The sequence below is a fragment of the Geotrypetes seraphini genome, chromosome 4 (genome assembly GCF_902459505.1).
Source record: "Geotrypetes seraphini chromosome 4, aGeoSer1.1, whole genome shotgun sequence".
Lineage (NCBI taxonomy): Eukaryota > Metazoa > Chordata > Amphibia > Gymnophiona > Dermophiidae > Geotrypetes > Geotrypetes seraphini.
In genome coordinates this window covers 185,676,717-185,695,223 of record NC_047087.1, presented here as the reverse complement: position 1 = coordinate 185,695,223, position 18,507 = coordinate 185,676,717, and the positions used below count along the sequence as shown (strand labels likewise).

At 47.4% G+C, this 18,507-nt stretch overlaps 1 protein-coding gene across 4 annotated transcripts in view; it reads right to left on the bottom strand.

Moving 5' to 3' along the window:
* The window catches only part of SEC31B (SEC31 homolog B, COPII coat complex component), a 205,175-nt gene that overhangs the window by 72,962 nt on the left and 113,706 nt on the right, over positions 1–18,507 (bottom strand). For all 4 annotated transcript variants that reach the window (XM_033940950.1, XM_033940949.1, XM_033940948.1 and 1 more), the window contains one exon: positions 1,151–1,296. In XM_033940950.1, coding sequence (XP_033796841.1) covers positions 1,151–1,296 — 146 coding nt within the window. The remainder of the gene's footprint in view (positions 1–1,150; positions 1,297–18,507) is intronic.

Sequence of the window (18,507 nt, the reverse complement as noted above, 5' to 3'; positions counted from 1 at the left end):
ACTGAAAGAACTTAGGGAAGTTCTAGTGGCTCTGCTGGCTGACCTTTTCAATGCTTCTCTAGAATCAGGAATGGTACCGGAGGACTGGAGAAGGGCAGATGTGGTCCCGCTCCACAAAAGCAGAAGGAAGAGGTAGGGAACTATAGGACAATAAGTAAATTAATGGAAACACTTAAGACTGAATAGTGAAGTTTCTGGAATCCAATGGATTACAGGACCCAAGGTAACGGTTTCAATGGAGGCAGATCTTGACAGACAAATCTGATCAATTTCTTTGACTAAGTAATCTGAGAGTTGGATAGAGGGCGAGCGCTAGATGTGATGTATTTAGATTTTAGCAAAGCCTTTGACTCTTCCACACAGGCGTCAAATAAAATGAATGCCCTCGGTATGGATACCAAAAGGACAAACTGGGTTAGAAACTGGTTGAGTAGAAAGCGACAGAGAGTAGTGGTAAATGGAGCTTACTATGAGGAAAGGGATGTTACTAGTGGAGTGCCGCAAGGTTTAGTTCTTGGGCCTAAGTGATATTGTTGAAGGATTTTCTGGTATGGTTTGCCTCTTTGCGGATGATACCAATATCTGAACCTAGTGAAACTCTGTGGAGAAGATGAAAAATGTAGCTGAATTCCAGAAAGTTTGGGATAAGTACATTGGATCTCTAAGGGAGAGGAAGAAATAGTAGATAGCATAGATAGGTAGACTAGGTAGAAAAATGAAGGCAGATAAAGACCATATTAGAGAATGACACGGGGACAATTTTTCCCCAACCCCACGAGATTTGTCCCTGTTCATGTCTTTGCCCCATTCCTGTAAGCTCTGCCTTAACCGCACAAGCCTCGAACACTTATGATTTTAAAGTGTTTGAGGCTTGTGCAGATGAGGACATAGTTTGCAGGAATGGGGCAGGGACAGGAAAAGAACTCGTGGGGACAGGGAAAAATTTGTCCCTTTGTCATTCTCTAGACCATATGGCCTGTTTCTATGCATTAGAATATGCTAGGTTGCCACTGGGCATTTACAGCAACCCAATTACAACTTTTTTTTATTACTTTGCAAATAGAAGTATTTGAGGTGCTCAGCCAGTGAAAAGTACAGAAATTGGTTCAAGAGAGTAGGCTTCAGACCTTCAGATGACAGTATGCAGTACCTGCAGTGACAGAGGACATGTCATCTTGTGGATCTTTGACCAGCATGCTATCAACTTTTCCATGTTTCTTGAGGTGATATAACAAAGGCAGGCATGAGATGACATCCTCCCATCATCTTCAGACTCCAGGCGACCACCCAGAATATCTACACAGATAAGTGCATGGCTGGTTACCAACTCAAAGATAACTGGTGTCCTTAAACTTTGAAATCCAACATCAAATACTATTTTACTGGCTCTCCCAAATACTTAGCTGATATGTTTATCCCATATATACCTGTGCAGCTTTGTAACATTCTTCTTTTCATATTTGGCCCCTTTTTTATGGAACATGTTCTCTAATGGTCTTAATGCTAAAACTTAATACTTACCACTTGTTGGTAAGAGGACCTAACCTACTAGTTTGGATTGGCCTAGCAGGATAAGGAAAATCGTCTTAAATAAGCACCTATTTTGGGTTTCTCATATAGGTGTCCTGTTATAAAATCAGGCCCCAAAATACATTGTTCAGTAGTAGTCTTTAAACAATTTTAAATGTGCATTTTTGCACAAGCAAAGGTACCTTTTGTCAAGGGTTGGGTGTCTATCTATTCATATACAGAAATTAAGAGAAGACACTTGTATAACAATGGTAAATTCAGCAGGCCTGGTACCTGCCTCCACTCCCTTCTACCACAGAAGTGGCTGCCACCTGGTGGTGTAGATTGAGGCCATAGGAAGCAGGGATCCAAAACCCCACCACTTAAAAAGGAGCAAGTACTAGCTGAAGTAAAAAGAATGAGGCCAGTCTGTGCCTAGGTAGTACAGGGAGGAGAAAGACAGGAAGAAGGAAATTCAACCCTGATCGCTGGTATGGCAGCAGTGCTATCACCTTGTAAAAGAAAGCACATAAGAAAAAGTGCAGCACTTCTGAAAAAAATATGAGGCGGATTCTGATATGGAGTTCCATCAAAAAGATCAAATGTCAATTAGATGAACAGTGCAAGTCTTATAAGTAACAGCTCTGAACACTTTAGACTTCTATACATGTAGGATGTAATTTTATAACAGGGTGCCTATGTCAAAGTTCCAAAAAGGTGCCTATTATACAAAGGCAATATAGGCACCTATGTGCCTTTACAATATAAACACCCATAAGCAGCCCCAATTGTGCACAAATGCCCCTGCACAAGGCTGCTCTGAAGCAAGTGTATAAGTGTGTACATTCAACAAGGAAAATACCCCACTAGGGGATGTCAAGTATGGGATAATCAAGAGTTATTTACGAGTGGACCCCAACACGACCATGATTTGGCATCAAAATTCCTGCATTGGGAATACCGTTTGGATGCTGAAACACAGTTCATGTTGGATCCACCAATGAGGTACTCTTGATTATCTTATACTTGATTGCCCTTAGTGGTTTATTTATTTGCTTTATTCATGTTCTATCTGCTGTGTGTACATTCATACAACACAAGTCAACCTCTTCTCCAATCTAACTGCTGTCTCAAGAACTTTACATGCCATCTTGTTGGCATGCATATTTGGATGCACATATTTAGCCATGTAGTTTTACAAGAGCTCATTTCCAGTTGTAAAACAAGCTTTATATGCAGAAAATGCTTTATAAGATTATCTTCATACAATGATACATTATTTCATTATCATCCCTAAGTCCACTACAAGAATGCTTGAAATTTGCATTGTAACAGAATCCATCACAAACAGGCTGAGCGTTTTTTAACTATACAAGACCCAAGAATCTAAAGATACGGGCAATTTGAATTTTCTTCAGTGTAGTCTTAAGTCTTTATGATGGGGATCTTTTACTAAGAAATTCAATAATGTTTAAGAATTTCTCAGGAGCAGGTTTTTAGGGGGCAATTCTATAACTGGGTGATTCCATTTAGATGCCCTGAGAATTGACAGTAGGAGCCTATTCTCTACCAAAATCTGGGCACCCAGGTAATCATTTAAAATACCAACTTCAACATTCCATCCTTGGAAGATCTTAAAAGACTGCTTCAGACCCTTAACACCAAAGGGATAAACACAGATTCAATCCCTCCTTTTCTCTTAAAGCGTCACCTCTCTTTGTTTGGACCATACTTCCAAACTCTGATCAAAAATAGTCTAATCTCGGTCTCCATTCCTCAAGAATGGAAAGAATCATTAATTCGCCCCATCATTAAGAATCATGGTGAATCGGCTGCAGATGAAGCAAACTACCATCCAATAGCTAACATTCCCTTCTTGGCTAAATTAACAGAGAAGGTAGTTTTTAATCAAATAACTGACTTAATTGAAAAAACTAATGTTTTACACCCATTTCAGATTGGCTTTCGAACCAATCACTCGACAGAACATTCCTTGTTAGGCCTAACCACCAGTATCCATTACTTCTTAGACCATCACAAATCTGTTCTTCTGATTTCCCTAGACTTATCTTCGGCCTTTGATACCATTGATCATCATCATCTACTAATTAATAGATTATCTTCTACTAGTGTTTAAGCCCATTACATTCGTTACAGTAATGGGTGCTAGAATAGCCCCACCTATATATACCCTGAAGCCACCCATGCCCCACTTGTACAGCACAGTTACTTACCGTAACAGGTGTTATCCAGGGACAGCAGGCAGATATTCTTAACACAGGGGTGACGTCACCGACGGAGCCCTCGGTACGGATCTTTTTAACTAGAAGTTTCTAGTTGGCCGCACCGCGCGTGCGCGAGTGCCTTCCCGCCCGACGGAGGAGTGCGTGGTCCCCAGTTAGGATAAGCCAGCTAAGAAGCCAACCCGGGGAGGTGGGTGGGACGTAAGAATATCTGCCTGCTGTCCCTGGATAACACCTGTTACGGTAAGTAACTGTGCTTTATCCCAGGACAAGCAGGCAGCATATTCTTAACACATGGGTGACCTCCAAGCTAACAAAGAGGGAGGTGGGATGGTTGGCCATTAGGAAAATAAATTTTGTAACACAGATTGGCCGAAGTGTCCATCCCGTCTGGAGAACGCATCCAGACAGTAGTGAGTAGTGAACGTGTGAACTGAGGACCAAGTGGCCGCCTTGCAGATTTCCTCGATGGGCGTGGAGCGGAGGAAAGCCACAGAAGCAGCCATAGCTCGGACTCTGTGGGCCGTGACAGTTCCTTCCAGTGAGAGACCGGCCCGAGCGTAGCAGAAAGCAATACAGGCAGCAAGCCAATTTGAAAGTGTCCGTTTGGAGACAGGACGACCCAAACGGTTGGGGTCGAAAGACAAAAAGAGCTGAGGGGCTGTTCGGTGAGCTCTGGTACGATCAAGATAGTAAGCAAGGGCACGCTTACAATCCAGTGTGTGCAACGCCTGTTCCCCAGGATGCGAGTGAGGCTTAGGGAAGAAGACGGGCAGCACAATGGACTGGTTGAGGTGAAAAGCTGAGACCACCTTGGGAAGGAATTTAGGGTGGGTACGCAGAACAACCTTGTCATGGTGAAAAACAGTGAAAGGTGGGTCGGCAACCAGTGCATGCAGTTCGCTAACCCTCCTGGCAGAGGTGATGGCAATTAGGAAAAGCACCTTCCAGGTAAGAAGCCTGAGAGAAGTTGTGGCAAGAGGCTCAAACGGAGGTTTCATGAGAGCTGAGAGAACCACATTCAGGTCCCAGACGACAGGAGGAGGCTTGAGAGGCGGTTTGATGTTGAAGAGTCCTCTCATGAATCTGGAAACCAGAGGATGAGCCGTGAGGGGTTTTCCGAGAATAGGCTCATGAAACGCAGTGATGGCACTGAGGTGGACTCTGATGGAGGTAGTTTTGAGGCCAGCGTTGGACAGAGAAAGCAAATATTCCAAGACAGTTTCCACCGCTAAGGAGGTGGGTTCTTGATGATGCCGGAGACACCAGGAGGAAAATCTGGTCCACTTCTGATGGTAACATTGGAGAGTGGCCGGTTTCCTGGAAGCGTCCAAAATGAGGCGGACCGGTTGAGATAGATTCTCCGGAGAGGTCAGCCCGAGAGAAACCAAGCTGTCAGGTGGAGCGAAGACAGATTGGGATGTAGCAGAGACTGATGCTGTTGCGTAAGTAGAGTAGGAAACACAGGAAGTAGAATAGGTTCCCTGGAGCTGAGCTGGAGCAGGAGTGAGAACCAGTGTTGGCGAGGCCACCGAGGCGCGATAAGAATCATGGTGGCGTGGTCTTTGTGGAGTTTGGACAAGGTCCGCAACATCAGAGGAAGTGGAGGGAAGGCATACAGGAACCGATCCCTCCAATCGAGCAGGAATGCATCCGGGGCCAGACGGTGAGGAGAGAAGAGTCTGGAGCAGAATTGGGGCAGCTGATGATTGTGAGGTGCTGCAAAGAGGTCCACCTGCGGAGTGCCCCATCGAGCAAAGACGGAGAGCAGAGTCGGAGGGTCCAACGTCCACTCGTGGGGTTGAAGGATGCGACTGAGATTGTCGGCCAGAGAGTTCTGTTCGCCCTGGATATAGACCGCCCTGAGAAAAAGATTGCGGTCCGTGGCCCAGGTCCAGATGCGCAGAGCCTCCAAACAAAGGGGGCGAGATCCGGTGCCGCCTTGCTTGTTTATGTAGTACATGGCGACTTGATTGTCCGTGCAAAGGAGGAGGACTTGAGGGCAGAGGAGATGTTGGAAAGCCTTGAGGGCATAGAACATGGCTCTGAGTTCCAGGAAATTGATGTGATGACGACGCTCCTGTGGGGTCCAAAGTCCCTGGGTGCGCAGATCTCCTAGGTGAGCTCCCCACGCGTAGGGGGACGCATCTGTGGTGATGATCATAGAGTGGGGGGGCAGATGAAAAAGCAGACCCCTGGAAAGATTTGAGGAGTTCAACCACCATTGGAGAGATTGCTGAAGAGATGATGTCACAGAGATGGGATGAGAAAGAAGGTCCGTAGTCTGTGACCATTGGTTGGCGAGAGTCCACTGAGGCGTACGAAGGTGGAGGCGTGCCAGAGGAAGGACATGCACCGTCGAGGCCATGTGACCCAGTAGGACCATCATCTGTCGGGCAGGGATGGAGGGGTGCATGAGTACCTGACGGCAGAGATGGAGCAGGGTCCGCTGGCGATCGGAGGGGAGAAAGGCCCTCATTAGCGTGGTGTCCAGAACTGCTCCAATGAATTGAAGTCGCTGGGTGGGAAGCAAGTGCGACTTGGGGTAGTTGATCTCGAACCCCAGGAGGTGGAGGAGAGAGATGGTGTGATGAGTGGCTTGTAGCACGAGTTGAGATGAAGGTGCTTTCACCAACCAATCGTCCAAGTAGGGGAACACCTGGAGGTTGTGAGACCTGAGGAAGGCCGCTACCACTATAAGGCACTTGGTGAAGACCCTGGGTGAGGAAGCTAGGCCGAACGGTAGCACCTTGTACTGATAGTGGTGGTGCAGTACCTGGAACCGTAGGTAGCGGCGAGAATTCTGGTTGATGGAGATGTGAGTGTAGGCCTCTTTGAGGTCCAGGGAACATAGCCAGTCGTGTTGAGAAAGAAGAGGGTAAAGCGTGGCAAGGGAGAGCATTCTGAACTTCTCCTTGACTAGACACTTGTTGAGGTCCCTTAGATCGAGAATGGGACGGAGGTCTCCCGTCTTTTTGGGGACCAGGAAGTAGCGGGAGTAGAATCCCTGACCCTTTTGATCTGGAGGTACTTCTTCGATGGCATTGAGAAGGAGGAGGGATTGAACCTCCCTCAGGAGGAGGGGGGTTTGAGATGAGTTTGAAGCAGACTCTACGGGAAGGTTGTCCGGAGGTAGAGTCTGGAAGTTGAGAGAGTAGCCGTGGCGGATGATGTTGAGGACCCACTGGTCCGACGTGATGACTTCCCAACGGCTGGAGAAAATGGTGAGACGACCTCCGATGGGTTGTGGAAGAGGTAGCAAGGGTGGATGACTGGCTATGCCCTGGAGAGAAGAGTCAAAAGGGCTGAGTTTGTTTAGCAGGCTGAGAAGGCTTAGAGGGTTGAATGGCCTGAGATCGAGCCTGAGCATGATGTTGCTGTTGACGGGGCTGCCGAGATTGCTGGGGAGGCGGGTTGAGTGGTCTGGCTGAGAATCTCCGTTGATAAGATGTTTGTGGCCGATAAGGTCGGGTAGGCGGTGCCTTCTTTTTCGGCTTGATCAGGGTGTCCCACCTGGTCTCATGGGCAGAGAGTTTCTGGGTGGTGGAATCCAGTGACTCTCCAAAAAGCTCATCCCCGAGACAGGGGGCGTTGGCCAGACGATCCTGGTGGTTGATGTCCAGGTCGGAGACTCTGAGCCAGGCCAAGCGACGCATGGCTACGGCCATGGCAGAGGCCCGAGAGGTGAGCTCGAAGGAGTCGTATATCGAGCGGACCATATACTTGCGCATTTGGAGAAGGCCAGAGATGTGCTGTTGGAATAGCGGGACCTTGCGCTCAGGAAGGTACTTTTGGAGGGCAGACAGTTGTTGGACCAAATGTTTGAGATAGAAGGAAAAATGGAAAGAATAGTTGTTTGCCCTGTTTGCAAGCATGGCATTCTGGTAAAGCCTCTTGCCGAACTTGTCCATGGTTTTACCTTCTCTGCCAGGAGGGGTAGAGGCATAGACACTGGAGCCCTGAGTCTTTTTTAAGGTGGATTCAACCAGAAGGGACTCATGGGGCAATTGAGATTTGTCGAATCCAGGAATGGGAATGACACGGTAAAGGTTGTCCAGTTTACGGGGGGCTCCCGGTACCGTGAGGGGATTTTCCAAGTTTTTGTAGAACGTTTCCCGTAGAATGTCATGCACGGGAAGCTTGAGGAACTCCTTAGGAGGTTGTTCAAAGTCTAGAGCCTCTAGAAAGGCTTGAGACTTTTTTGAGTCCGATTCCAGAGGAAGGGATAGGGCAGCAGACATTTTTTTCAAAAATTTAGAAAATGAGGACTGCTCTGGTTTAGAGGTGGCATCGGGTGCCGATGGTTCCTCATCAGATGAGGAGGGATCCTCCTCGGTACCGAGAGGAGTTTCCTCCCATAAGTCAGGGTCCCTGACTTCTGGTCGAGACACCGGGGTGGAGGGCGCGGTATGTCGAGTTTTGGACAAGGACTTTCCAGAGCGCACCGAAACGGTACCAGGGGAGGACGACCGGCGTCTATCTCGGTCCCGAGAAGAATGCCGTACCGCCTGGTGCCGAGGAGGATCCAATGTGGCCTGAGAATGAACCACTGGATCGCCTTGAAGTTGTTGGGCCGAAAGGATCGGCATGGATGTGTTCACCGGTACCGAAGGGGTGGACACCGGGGGCTCGGTACGGGGCTCGGGCCGGTCTGGTACCGGAAGGAGCGGTGCCAGGATAGTGGGCAACAGTTGTTCAAGTTGTTTCTTCAACTGTTCTTGGAGTTGAGCCTTTAAGATGGCCGAGATACGGTCATCTAGGGGTGGCATCGGAACCGCTTTCTTTTTCTTCGGTTCCTTAGATGCCGCTCCACGCCCCGGCGATGAGGAGGCCGATGACGAGGCACTCACCGAGATCGGGGTGGAGCGTTTGCGGGACCGGTGCGATGCCGGTAGGGACGGTGTCGCCACCGTAGCCGGAGGGCGCTCGAGGGAAGAGGAAGGCTTCTTAGCCGGCTTACCTGGCGCCAGTGACGCCGATGCGGGGTCGGTCGGTGTCGAGGACGACGGTGCCGATTTTTGAGGTACCGCTGTTGAAGGTGAGGAGTCCATCGCCGACTCGGTGCCGAAGAGGAGAGTTTGCTGAATTCTTCGGTTTTTAAGGGTTCTTTTTTGAAGAGTAGCACAGCGGGTGCAGGAGTCCGCCCGATGCTCCGGACCCAGACACTGCAAACACCAATTGTGTGGGTCAGTGATGGAGATCGGGCGTGCACACCGCTGGCACTTCTTAAAACCGACCTGCGGGGGCATGAAGGGGAAGATAGCCTCCGCAAAATCGAAGCCCGAGGCCTGTATACTGGCAACAGGCCCCGCCGGGGCAAAAACGAAAGAAAAAGGGAAAAAAGCAAAGTTTTTTTTTTTTTTTTTTTGCAAATCAAAGAAAAATAAACCCGAAGGTAAAGGAAGAAAAAATAAGGAAAAAAAGCGCGAGCGGGAAGGCAAAAAAGTGGTTTCAACGGCCGTTGAAAAAACACACGCGTCTTCTTCGCTCCGCGGAAACGAAGAAACTGGGGACCACGCACTCCTCCGTCGGGCGGGAAGGCACTCGCGCACGCGCGGTGCGGCCAACTAGAAACTTCTAGTTAAAAAGATCCGTACCGAGGGCTCCGTCGGTGACGTCACCCCTGTGTTAAGAATATGCTGCCTGCTTGTCCTGGGATAACATGGCTGGATCGTGCCTCCCATTGATCCCAGTCCCACCACCTCACCTTTCACCATTTCCTTAGTCCTCTGTACCTTTTAGACCATCATCACGCCCTTTCCCTCTCTCACACCCTCTACCATCTCTCTCTGACCCTTTTTCACCCCTTTTGCCATCTTTTCCCTTTGTGTTCCCCTTTGTCCTTTACCAAGGCCATATGGCTTTCTTCTGCAGCAGCAGCATTTCCCTCCCCCCACTTCCCTGTGCAGCAACTGCAGCAGCATTCCCTCCCCCTCCATTTCCCTGTGCAGCAGCATTTCCCTCCCTCCACCCCACTTCCCTGTGTAGCAGCAGCATTTCCCTCCCCCCCACTTCTCTGTGCAGCAGCCGCAGTAGCAGCATGCCCTCCCCCTCCATTTTTATGTGCAGCAGCATTTCCCTCCCCCCACCCCACTTCCCTGTGCAGCAGCAAAAGCATTTCCCTCCCCCACTTCCCTTTAGAACAGCATCCGCATTCCCTACCCATCTATTCCCACTTCCCTGTGCAGCAACAGCAGCAGAATTTCCCTCCCACTGCACTTCTCTGTGCAGCAGCAGCAGCGGTGGCATTTCACTTCCCCTCCATGTCACTGTGCAGCAGCAGCATTTTCCCCTACCCCCCTTCCCTTCCCGCAGTCCTGATAAACTTCCCAACTCCAGCAGCAGCCGCAGCACTCTAAACACGCTGCTTCGCAGCCTTCTACTGCCCTGATTTACTCTGACACGTCCCTGATGACATCATCAGAGGTGCAGCAGAGCGCAGGGCATTTCACCCGTTGAAGTATTGTGTGGGGTTGTTGTAAGTGCTCATGCGCACTCCTGACTGCCATGGACATAAGGATCACAAAACACACAGGTAGGAGTGCGCACGCGCGCTTAGCGTTTTATTATAGTAGATTGGTGTCTCAGACCAGGTATTATGTTTGTTCCATTCCTACTTTTCGGATCGTTTTGCAAAGGTTACATTTAACAACTCCACCTCAAGCTGTTACACAAATCCTTATGGGGTCCCGCAAGGCTCTATTCTTTCGCCTTTTATTTAATATTTTTCTACTCCTCTACTGACTGAGTTAATCTATAGGACTCTCGGTATACACGTATGCTGATGACATACAACTCCTGCATCTCTTGAATTCAGAAGACCTTACTGACATTAATAACAAACACCAAACTAGAACAAATCATTCAATGGCTCAGAGACAACATGCTGGCACTAAACATATCAAAATCAACGACAATGTTGTTCCCATGGAAAGACGACCTTACATTTTCACCTCAAATTACTCTAGATAAAATCACACTACAAACTGTTAAGGCCACAAAGATTTTAGGAGTAACCCTCGATCACAAACTCTCCTACCATGATCAAATTAGCTCTGTAGTGAAATCATGTTTTTACAAATTGCGACTAATCAGATCATTATCAAAAATATTAGACACAGCAGCTTTAAACATTTTGATCCACTCCCTTATAATATCAAGACTATTGTAACTCGCTATACAAAGCTATTTCCCAGAAAGAACTTAAAAGATTACAAACAACACAAAATACAGCTATAAAGATCATCACAAATTCAATTCGACTACGTGACCCCCCTCCTGAAAAACACTCATTGGCTTCCGATATCTTATAGAATTACCTACAAAATAGCACTACTGATCTTTAAAATCCGACTTACAAATTTTCCAATATTCCTTGACCGCCTTCTCATACCTTACACTTTACCAAGAACACTAAGATCAACAGAACAGAATCTGCTTACTGTACCCTCTCTGAAAATTATGAAAATAATTGGCACAAAGCGGACTGCAATTTTTTCTGTGACAGGTCCCCAGCTTTGGAACGCCCTACCAGGTTATCTTCGTAGCAAAATTGTATTGGATAAATTCAAAGGCTCCCTAAAGACCTTCTTATATAGGGATGCTTTTGAGACTTAATTTCGTTAAATTTGAGCATCTCTCCCCTCATATTATTTTTTAGCCTCGAACGACCAAGCCCCTCCTTAGATGTTCTTCTACTTCTTTTTACTTGCTCTGTTGTGCTTCCCTTATTTGTTTTTTCTTTCTTTCTTATTTGTTTTTTCTTTCTTTCTTCCCCTCCTCCTTTTGTATCAGATTTGTACATGTATATTATTACTCCCCTGCTTTTAGATTTGTAATACTCTAAGAGATTTAAGTTAATCTGGGGCCCTTTGATATCTTTTATGGATTCATTGTAATTGTTTTTTCCTTTGTTCCTGCTGGTATATTGCACACACCTCCAGGGGGAGGGAGGGCGAGAGGGGGGTATTTCTTTGTATGGTTCTATTCCCTTATGAAATGTTGGTTGGGTGGGGTTTTTTTTTTTTAATTGTTGTATGGATTTTGATTGATTACAAATGCATATATGATTAATATTATTTGTATAGATACTGTATTGCATTTTTGTTAGCTTTAGAAACTCAATAAAGATTTATATATAAAAAAAAGATTTGTAATACGCTTTGAAATGACGACAATGCGTGTACTTCAAATTTTAAATAAAACTTGAAAAACTTGAAACTTGTGCTAACATTTACATACCTAAGGTTACACCAGCCTTAGAGCTGGTAGAAATATGGGTACCTAAATGCAGCAGGGACATGCATAACTTAATTCCTGCCTATATCCTATTCATGCTCTGCCCATATGTACACCCCATTGCACATACACATTAAGCAGAAGAACACATAGGTGCCCTACTACTTTTAAGGGTAAATGTACACTTATGTGTGCAAGTGTTTATATTCTAGATATCTATGTGTGTAAATGTGGATTCCCAGATTATAGAATTGATTTTAGTATAGAAATATGGCCATGTCAGGAGTTTATTCTTGAACTACCATATTTTCACGCATATAATGCGCGCGTTATACACGATTTTACAAACCGTGCATAACCGTGCGCGTTATACATGTGAGCGCGTTATCCCCTTTTTTTTTTTTTTTTACAGAGTTCCCCCCCCCCCGACGTCCGATTCACCCCGCAGGACCGCTCGCACCCCCACCCCGAAGGACCGCTCATGCTCGAACACGCACCCGCACCCCCACCCCCACCCCAAAGGACCGCTCGCACCCCCACAGCCTCCCCACCCCCCCCATCATGTAGAAGCTGCCTACCGTCGTCCTGCTGCTTCCTCTGCCGGCGGTCCTGCCCTTTCTCTAAGCCCTGAGTCTATGCTGCTTCCTTTTCCGGCGGTCCCGCCCTTTCTCTGACATCTGAGAAAGGGCGGGACCGCCGGCAGAGGAAGCAGCAGGACGATGGTAGGCAGCTTCTACATGATGGGGGGGGGAGGCTGTGGGGGTGCGAGCGGTCCTTCGGGGTGGGGGTGCGAGCGGTCCTGCGGGGGGGTGAATCGGACTTCGGGGGGGGGGGCATCAGGCTTTCAGGGTGGGGACAAGGGGGGACAGGACTTCAAGGGGGAGAGGAGAGTCGGGGCGGGCTAAAGGAGAGTCGGGCTGGCCAGAGGAGAGTCGGGGCGGGCTAAAGGTGAGTCGGGCTGGCCAGAGGAGAGTCGGAGCGGGCGAAAGGAGAGTCGGGCAGCGACGGGAGAGTCGGGGTGGCATGCGCGGTATACGGGTGTGCGCGGTATATAAAAATTTATTTACATAAATTACAGTTTCCCGCGCGCTATACCCGTGTGCGCGTTTTACACGGGTGCGTGGTATACGAGTGAAAATACGGTAGTTCTTCTATTAGTTTGCCATCTGAGACAGCTGTGTACCTGAGTTTAGTATCATTTATCGCATGGTTTATAAATTGATTTATATGTTTGCATAATTATTAAATAGATTTTTTTTTATATTTAGTTATAAGATGTATTTTATTTACATACTAAAATTATGCAAAAATTTTATTTTTTTCCTTTATTAGCAATAACTGAGTCACCAAGCCAATTCTCCAGCAAATGTTTTTATACTAATACCCAGTACTCAGCTTATAATGATGTTGTTTAGACACGTTTATGTTATATGTGATAATCGTAAAGAAACAAGATTTTATGTATGTGATATGGAAACCGCATAGTTGTATTTTTTAATAAATAAATATTAGACTAGGAGCAGACAAACAATGACACTGAAAAGGAATCTGTTCAGTCAATATTCAGCCAGCAGCAGTCAGCAGTTTTCATACAGTGACTGCTGTAGGCATAATTAGGCCCCAATATTCATACTGGCAGGGACCCACAAATCCATCCTCCCCCCCCCCACCTCCCTAATCACCAGAAACCTTTCCCACCCCTATTCCAAGACCCAGCAGCTCCCCAAAGGTCTACTTATAATCTCTGGTGACCTAGTTGTCCATGGGAAAAGAGTGAACCCCACTCGCAGTTCCTCAACCAAAATGCCTGTCACAACATCTATCAGTAGTCTCATGGTACTAACATGAGAGGTCATGGCAGTTATTTTAATTGAGGAACTCCAAAAGGCAGAAGTGAGTGGGAATTCTTGCACCATGGAGAGCTTGATTACAATGGATGATAGGTAGGCCTGGGGGGGGGGGGACTCCTCTGATGCAATTTCCTGTTTATGCATGATTGGGATGAGATATAGGGAAGGTTTGGGAGCTGGTCTTTATGAGTTACTGCCTGTGCCAATAAACTAGATTGGGAGGACAGTGGGAAGCAAGACACAGAGATGCAAGACCCACAAGAGGGAAGGGGGAAGACAGGGATGCCAGACCCCAGATAGCTGGGATGTGTCACATCTTGGTAAGCCTGGTTGAAAATGGGTGGGTACAGCCCCATCCATGGCTATGCCTCTGGTTTCAGCTGACTTACAAAACACATCAGGGAATCAAACTGAGGTCCTCTATATGCTGTATAGTGCCATTAAGTCACCCCCCAAAATACCTATATTAGCCTTGGTTCAAGGATTATAATCACCAACAGGGATACAAAAGTAACATTTCTAAAAACATTACCAATGGATCCAATGTCATCCGTTATTCAAGAAGTTACCCTCTGAAAAGCCCAGTTCTTTAGTTCTTAAATCTAATATTGAGATAGGGGATAAAGGGCTAGATTCACTAAAGTTAGCGACTTAGTTGCTGTTGGCCAGTTCTCTGGCCGATTCTCCAACAGCGATTGATTCACTATCAAGTTTGCATGCAAATCATTTGCATGCAAAAAAAGACTGATTCAATCGCTCAGTGAACGACTGAAATAGGCGCACAGCCCTAACAGCAGTGACAGGGAAAGCAGCCTCCTGTTATTGCTTAGGCTGTGCATCCCCCTACCATGCAGTGCCATGCCCCCCGAGCCACTGCCCCTCCCATCGAACAAAAAAAATGGCAGGAGGAATGCCCAGTTACTTACCGTAACAGGTGTTATCCAGGGACAGCAGGCAGATATTCTTGACTGATGGGTGACGGCACCGACGGAGCCCCGGTAAGGACAATTTTAGAGTGATTGCACTCTAAGAACTTGGAAAGTTCTGGCATGCCGCACCGCGAACGCGCGAGTGCCTTCCCGCCCGACAGAGGCGCGCGGTCCCCAGTTATGATAAGCCAGCTAAGAAGCCAACCCGGGGAGGTGGGAGGGACGCAAGAATATCTGCCTGCTGTCCCTGGATAACACCTGTTACGGTAAGTAACTGTGCTTTATCCCAGGACAAGCAGGCAGCATATTCTTGACTGATGGGTGACCTCCAAGCTAACAAAAAGAGGGATGGAGGGAAGGTTGGCCATTAGGAAAACAAATTTTGCAAAACAGATTGGCCGAAGTGTCCATCCCGTCTGGAGAATGCATCCAGACAATAATGAGATGTAAAAGTATGAACTGAGGACCAAGTAGCAGCCTTGCAGATTTCCTCAATAGGCGTGGAACGGAGGAAAGCTACAGATGCTGCCATTGCTCGGACTCTATGGGCCGTGACAGAACCTTCCAGTGTCAGTCCGGTCTGAGCATAACAGAATGAAATGCACGCTGCCAGCCAATTAGACAACGTACGTTTAGAAACAGGACGTCCCAATTTATTTGGATCAAAGGACAGAAAAAGTTGGGGAACTGATCTGTGGGGTTTTGTACGCTCTAGATAGTAAGCTAGAGCCCTTTTACAATCCAAAGTGTGCAAAGCTTGTTCCCCAGAATGAGAATGAGGTTTTGGAAAGAAAACAGGCAGAACAATGGATTGGTTGAGATGGAATTCAGAGACAACCTTAGGGAGAAACTTTGGATGTGTACGCAGAACCACCTTGTCATGGTGAAAGACCGTAAAAGGTGGATCTGCAACCAGTGCATGAAGCTCACTGACTCTCCTGGCAGAGGTAAGAGCAATAAGGAAAAGTACCTTCCAAGTGAGAAACTTGAAAGGAGCGGTAGCCAAAGGTTCAAATGGAGGCTTCATTAAGGCGGAAAGAACCACATTGAGATCCCAGATAACGGGAGGGGCTTTAAGAGGTGGTTTCACATTGAAAAGACCCCGCATGAACCTGGACACTAGGGGATGAGCTCAGAGAAGTTTTCCATGGACCGGCTCATGAAAAGCAGCAATGGCACTGAGGTGGACTCTGATGGAAGAAGACTTAAGGCCAGAGTCAGACAAAGAAAGCAAATAATCCAACAACGTCTCCACTGCTAGGGAAGTTGGGTCAAGATGATGAAGAAGACACCAGGAAGAAAATCTCGTCCACTTCTGATGGTAACATTGCAGAGTGGCTGGTTTCCTGGAGGCATCTAGAATGGAACGAACAGGCTGAGACAAAAGCGTATCATGAGAAGTCAGCCCGAGAGATACCAAGCTGTCAGGTGTAGAGACTGGAGGTTGGGATGTAGAAGGGTCTCCTGATGCTGTGTAAGCAGAGAAGGATACAGTGGAAGAAGAAAAGGTTCCCTGGAACTGAGTTGAAGTAGAAGGGAGAACCAATGTTGCCTGGGCCACCTCGGAGCAATCAGAATCATGGTGGCTCGTTCCCTCTTGAGCTTGAATAAGGTTCTCAACATGAGAGGCAGAGGAGGGAAAGCGTACAGGAACAGATTTGACCAGTCGAGGAGAAATGCATCCGCTGTCAGACGGTGAGGAGAGTAGAGTCTGGAGCAGAATAGGGGCAGCTGGTGATTGTGAGGAGCTGCAAAGAGGTCTATCTGAGGAGTGCCCCACTGAGCGAAGATAGACTGTAGAGTTACAGGATCGAGTGTCCACTCGTGAGGCTGGAGAATTCTGCTGAACTTGTCCGCTAAGGAATTTTGTTCTCCCTGAATGTAGATAGCTTTCAGGAAGAGATGGTGATCTATGGCCCAAGACCAGATCTTCTGAGCTTCCTGGCACAAGAGGCGAGAGCCTGTCCCCCCTTGCTTGTTGATGTAGTACATGGCCACTTGATTGTCTGTGCACAGCAGAAGGACCTGAGGAAAGAGAAGATGTTGGAAGGCCTTGAGGGCATAAAACATCGCTCTGAGTTCCAGGAAATTGATGTGATGCTTCTTTTCCTGGGCTGTCCAAAGACCTTGAGTCTGGAACTCGTTCAAATGAGCTCCCCATGCATAAGGAGAGGCGTCGGTGGTGATGACTAGTTGATGAGAAGGTTGATGGAACAGAAGACCTCTGGATAGATTTGAGGATACCAACCACCATTGTAGAGATTGACGAAGAGATGATGTCACAGATATGTGTCGTGAGCAAGGATCCGTCGCTTGGGACCACTGAGTAGCAAGGGTCCATTGAGGAGTGCGCAGGTGAAGACGTACGAGGGGTGCGACATGGACTGTGGATGCCATGTGACCCAAGAGTATCATCATTTGTTTGGCAGAGATGGAATGTTGAGGAAGCACCTGCTGACATAGAGACTGAAGAGTCTGAAGACGGTTGGATGGTAGGAATGCTCTCATGAGGAGTGTGTCCAATATCGCTCCAATGAATTGGAGTCTTTGAGTGGGAATGAGATGAGACTTGGGTAGATTGATCTCGAATCCCAATATTTGTAGAAACTGGATGGTTTGGTTGGTGGCCAGGAGTACTGCTTGAGCGGATGTGGCCTTGATTAACCAGTCGTCCAGGTAAGGAAATACCTGAAGGTGGTGAGAGCGTAGAAAAGCAGCTACCACGATGAGACATTTGGTGAACACCCTTGGAGAGGAAGCAAGACCGAAGGGCAGCACCTTGTATTGGTAATGACAATGATTGATCATGAAACGGAGATACTGTCTTGAGGTTACATTGATCGGTATGTGAGTGTATGCTTCTTTGAGATCGAGGGAGCATAGCCAGTCGTCTTGGTTGAGAAGAGGATAAAGAATGGCTAAGGAAAGCATCTTGAATTTTTCCTTTACCAGATGTTTGTTGAGATCGCGAAGATCTAGAATTGGTCTGAGATCTCCTGTTTTTTTGGGGACTAGAAAATAACGGGAGTAGAATCCCTGCCCCTTTTGATCTAGAGGAACTTCTTCTATAGCGTTCAGAAGAAGGAGGGATTGAACTTCCTGAATAAGGAGGGCAGATTGAGGACTGTTCAAAGCAGACTCTTTTGGCGGATTTTGGGACGGAAGAGTCTGAAAGTTGAGAGAGTAGCCGTAGCGGATGATGTTGAGGACCCATTGGTCCGAAGTGATAACTTCCCACCGGCTGAGGAACAGGGAGAGACGACCTCCTATAGGTTGAGGCAGGAGAACAGATATAGGAGTACTGGCTATACTTTGGAGAAGTAAGTCAAAAGGGCTGTGTCTTCTGCTGTGGAGTTGGCTTCACAGGCTGCTGTTGCTGTTGTTGCCTGGGAGGCTGACGCTGTTGCTGCCGTTGACGCCTGGGTTGCTGAGCAGTTGTTGGCAATGGCCGAGCTGTGAAGCGGCGTTGATAGGCTGACTGTTGTCTAAAAGGCCTTGTTGGGGGAGGCTTTTTCTTATTTTTAAGTAGGGTATCCCAACGTGTTTCATGAGCAGACAGCTTTTGAGTAGTCGAGTCCATGGATTCCCCAAAAAGCTCATCCCCTAGGCATGGGGCGTTGGCTAACCGATCTTGATGATTAACATCAAGTTCAGATACCCGAAGCCAGGCCAGGCAACGCATTGCTACAGACATTACTGTCGCTCTGGATGTAAGTTCGAAGGTGTCATAAATGGACC